The sequence below is a fragment of the Sinocyclocheilus anshuiensis genome, unplaced genomic scaffold (genome assembly GCF_001515605.1).
Source record: "Sinocyclocheilus anshuiensis isolate Anshui unplaced genomic scaffold, SAMN03320099.WGS_v1.1 scaffold61, whole genome shotgun sequence".
Taxonomy (NCBI): Eukaryota; Metazoa; Chordata; class Actinopteri; order Cypriniformes; family Cyprinidae; genus Sinocyclocheilus; species Sinocyclocheilus anshuiensis.
Window position 1 is genome coordinate 497,728 of NW_015536473.1, and position 4,395 is coordinate 502,122.

The 4,395-nt window shown below is 30.6% G+C and overlaps 1 protein-coding gene across 1 annotated transcript in view; it reads right to left on the reverse strand.

Moving 5' to 3' along the window:
• Positions 1-4,395, reverse strand: part of LOC107704665 (rap guanine nucleotide exchange factor 5) — a 74,709-nt gene that overhangs the window by 15,080 nt on the left and 55,234 nt on the right. Inside the window, 1 exon segment of the mRNA XM_074187072.1 lies at positions 1,115-1,262. Coding sequence (XP_074043173.1) covers positions 1,115-1,262 — 148 coding nt within the window.

Consider the following 4,395-nt stretch of genomic DNA (forward strand, 5'->3'; position numbering starts at 1 on the left):
AAGCAGTCTTAAGTCGCTGGGGTATATTTGTAGCAATAGCCAACAATACATTGTATGGGTCAAAATTATAAATGTTTCTTTTATGCCAAAAATCATTAGGATATTAAGTGGTTAAGTAAAGATCATGTTCCATGAAGATATTTAGTAAATTTCCTACTGTAAATATATTAAAACGTAATTTTTGATTAGTAATATGCATAGCTAAGAACTTCATTTGGACAAATTTAAAGGCGATTTTCTCAATATTTAGATTTTTTTGCACCCTCAGATTCCAGATTTTCAAATAGTTGTATCTCAGCCAAATATTGTCCTATCCTAACAAACCATACATCAATGGAAAGCTTATTTATTCAGCTTTCAGATGATGTACAAATCTCAATAAAAAAAAAATTGACCCTTATGACTGCTTTTGTGCTCCAGGGTCACGTATAATATTTATTATATTTTCTTATTTATTTGTTAATCTATTTAAATTCTGCACTTTCTACGTAACTAATGATAAATTGTCCTTTTTCTCAACCTCATTTGAACATCTGATTAATATTTTTTGCACAATTTCTAAATTTTTTAAAAATGTAACTATATTTTATTATATTTGTTTAAATATGATTCTGCAGGGACTATAATTATATGTTGAATATTTGAATATATGTTGAATTTTTTCAGCGTCAATTCTCTCTCTCTCTCTCTCGCTATATATATATATATATAGAGAAAGAAAGATTTAATGTTTTTTAATATATATTTTTAATAATATAAAATAATATAATTTACTACAAATAAAAACATTTACTATATCTAATATAGTAGTTATTATATTTGTTAAAAAAAATTCAGTAAATAATTAAAATATATATATATAATATATAAATTACAAATAAAAAACATTATATCTAATTTAATATTTATGATATTTGCTTACAATTCTGCATTTTCTAGGTTACAAATGAAAAACATTTCGGTTGTGTATTTTAAACTACACATTACACAATAGATTGTTATTGGGAAAAACCCCTTTGTGCTGTTATGAACATACATGTAGATGGTCTTTAGCTGTGACTATATTTATAACACAGCACGGCCGTACTGCTTGATTATAAAACACACACAACACATCCGCATGGGTCGAGTGAAGAGCCTCTCGGTGGCTCTGGAAGACGTTTTGGAGCGATCTGAAGGATATTGTCCCAGCAGCGCCTGGCAGAGCTCACTGGTGGACATAAACACCAGATACGTCAGCAAGAAGTCGTCCAGAAGCATTTCTGCAAGAAAACATCAGCACACACAAACACAAATCAGCAGACAGTTCACTCTCCTGCAAGGCATGTTTAATGAGAGCTTTAATGAACGCCGGGCTCATTAGTGCCGTGTGATCAGGCAAGTGTCACTGTTACAAGTGCTCACACTCGGCTTAGTGAGCTAAACAAGATCCTCACGGCAAGATCTTAACTTTGGCACATAACTGTGTGTGTTTCTTGTTGAGGAAAAGAGGCCAGATTTTCACCTGGTAGACAATGAATCTGAACAGTCTCCTAACGGATATGAATATGCAAATCAGCTCCTAAATGTCATTAGTAAAACATTTAGCTGGTTCATCAGCTGGCTTTTGTAAATAATCTCACTCCAAACTAGAAATTAAAAATATTAAATATTTATTATAAATATTATATACATATAAAAATGTTAGAGAGAGAGAGAGAAAGTTCTAGTCTTTTGACAGACAGCATTGAATAAATATATATATTTTTAAATATTATAAAAATATATATAAACTTTTTCTAATTTTTTTTATTTATTTATTTTTAAGTATAGACATATAATTTGCAACATATTTAAATATAAAGTTATATTTTTCTATATATACTGTATTACTCTATAGAGTATAGACAGAGTTAATTTTTGGTTTATACACACACACATATACTAAAATTTTGAGTAAACAATATAAATACTGAGTAATAAATAGTAAACATATTGGTAAAATACTAGTAATTTGACAGAAAGTCTTGAATAAAAATACTTTAAAATATTAAAACCTTATATGAATCTTGAATCTAAAAAAATAGAGTTAGTATTTTGTAATACTGGTAGAAATTTTACTGACAGTCCTAAATATTTTTTCAAATATTAAAATATTGCAGAAATGTAAAAATCTAAATAACAAATACTTTTTTAACTAAAGTAAATACTGACATATTAAAATAAGTTCAACAGTAAAAATAGAAATAGTAAAAAATTACATAAATACAAAAATATAAAATCAAACAATCTTTTAAGAGTTATATTTTGAGTAAATATACAAAATCCTAAAAAATATGCACTCTGACTTGCAATCAAATTTTTAAGTGGTTCGCAAAACAATTAAAAGTGCGTTTCATTTACTGTAGATTATCTGTTTTTTAGCTACTTTTAACACCACTAAAGGTTTATTTGGACTTTTTAACGTTTCTACAGTCAGTCTGCAGCACCACGGAAGCAAAAGCCAGTCTCATTCAAAGTCCTAATGATTTAATTTACACCTCTTTCTTCTAAAAATACCTTGGGCTTCTCTGAACGGCCGGGTTTCCCGCTGAGAAACAGCATCACGAGACGGTTTCTCACGCACAATAGAGAGTCTCTGAACAATTATCACCGAACACGACGCACGTCTGAACACTAGCACTGACTCACAGTATTTTACATCAATACTGCACTGCTCATGCATTCAGCATTTAAACACAACAGTGTAATATTAGTATGAGAAAGCAGCGGGGGACTGTGGGGGTGTCTAATGAGAAACGAGCTCAAAAACACGTACGTCTGAGGAAACTTTAATACGTCTGACATATTGACAAAACACAGTAAGTCTTTCTCTCATTTTGCTGACGTGAGGCATGTTTTAATGCTAAACACAGCTGCCAACACACCGGTAATTACCCAGGATGCACTGCACCGCAGGGCTAATTTATGGCCTATGGGTGTGTTATACAAAACACAAGGGTCATTGAATTACACTCATACATTAAACACACGCATGCACACAGAACAACTCATTATCTGCTTGCTTTTCTCTGTGTGTCTCCCTCCTCACCTCACATCGTCACACAGCGTTTTCTCCTTATTTGGGCTCTTTAATTCAACGCAAACACTAAAAACTCTGCTAAATGCAAACTAAATGCATATTAAGAGACTATATTGCATTGAATTTGCATTGCATGTTGAATTAGATATTGCATTGCATTGACTAAATCTCCTCATCTGAGCATCAGGAACCAAACACACGCATTCTATCAGCAGGCAAACATTGTGCAAACACACTCATGAATAATTATGCTTTTTCAAGATTAAAAAAAACAAGCTGTAACCAACAGGTTTTGCATGCACAACTTCAAAAACATCCTCAGAAGACATCTTGTGCGACTTCAGAGAGTAAAGACACCTGGAGGCACAAACTCCACACAGCAGAAAGCAAAAGAAACGCTGTCGGCGATAAAACACAAAGCATTCCTGCCGTATTTGTGGATGGAGTTGTTCTGACACGATCTGTGTTGAATTGACTGACAGCTGGAATGTGTGCATTTATCTGAACATTGACCACAAAGATCACAGAAAACCATCAGAGTTATGCTTCTAAATTAGTTCTGACGCTACTGTATTCAACAAAAAATGAAATGTTATTCAGCCAAGCTAGTTTAGGCTGGTAAGAGAAAACCATAATTATGCCACAAGGAGTGATTGCTACAGATATTTATCCATATAGACCTAATAGCTTAATGGGGGGACATTTATATATATATATATATTTATATATATATATATAAATGTATGATTATTTAAAACAAAATACAGGTTTCTCTAAAACAAAACCAGTTGTAAACAGTTGGCTTTTATTATATTATTTAATAGTATTTATTAATGTATAACTATATTCACTTAACAATTATCAATTGTGGTGCTATCATAATAAAAAAAGTAATTACTTTGTATTTACTGTACATATTTATTTTACATTTAAAATGTAAATATAAATTTAATATATACATAAAATGTAAAATAATTATTTCTTATTATAATAGGACCACAACGGATAACTATTATTTCAACTTAATATTTACTACTTTATTATTTTGTACTTAATATAATTAATATAACATAATTTAGTATGTATGATAAAGATTATGTGTGTGTGTGTGTGTGTGTGTATACATTCCCTAGATTAGTTAATTATTAAAATATCTATTAAAAATTTTATAAAATAAAGCAATAAGCCCCAAGAAGCCATGGTTTACAGTGAATTTATAACAGCTAAGGGGCGTTATTAGGTACAACACGAAGCGGAGATAAAACGGTTATTCCATATACGTAGTAAGGTTTCACAAAATAAAACAGAGCAAATAAAGTGTAATGATATTAATA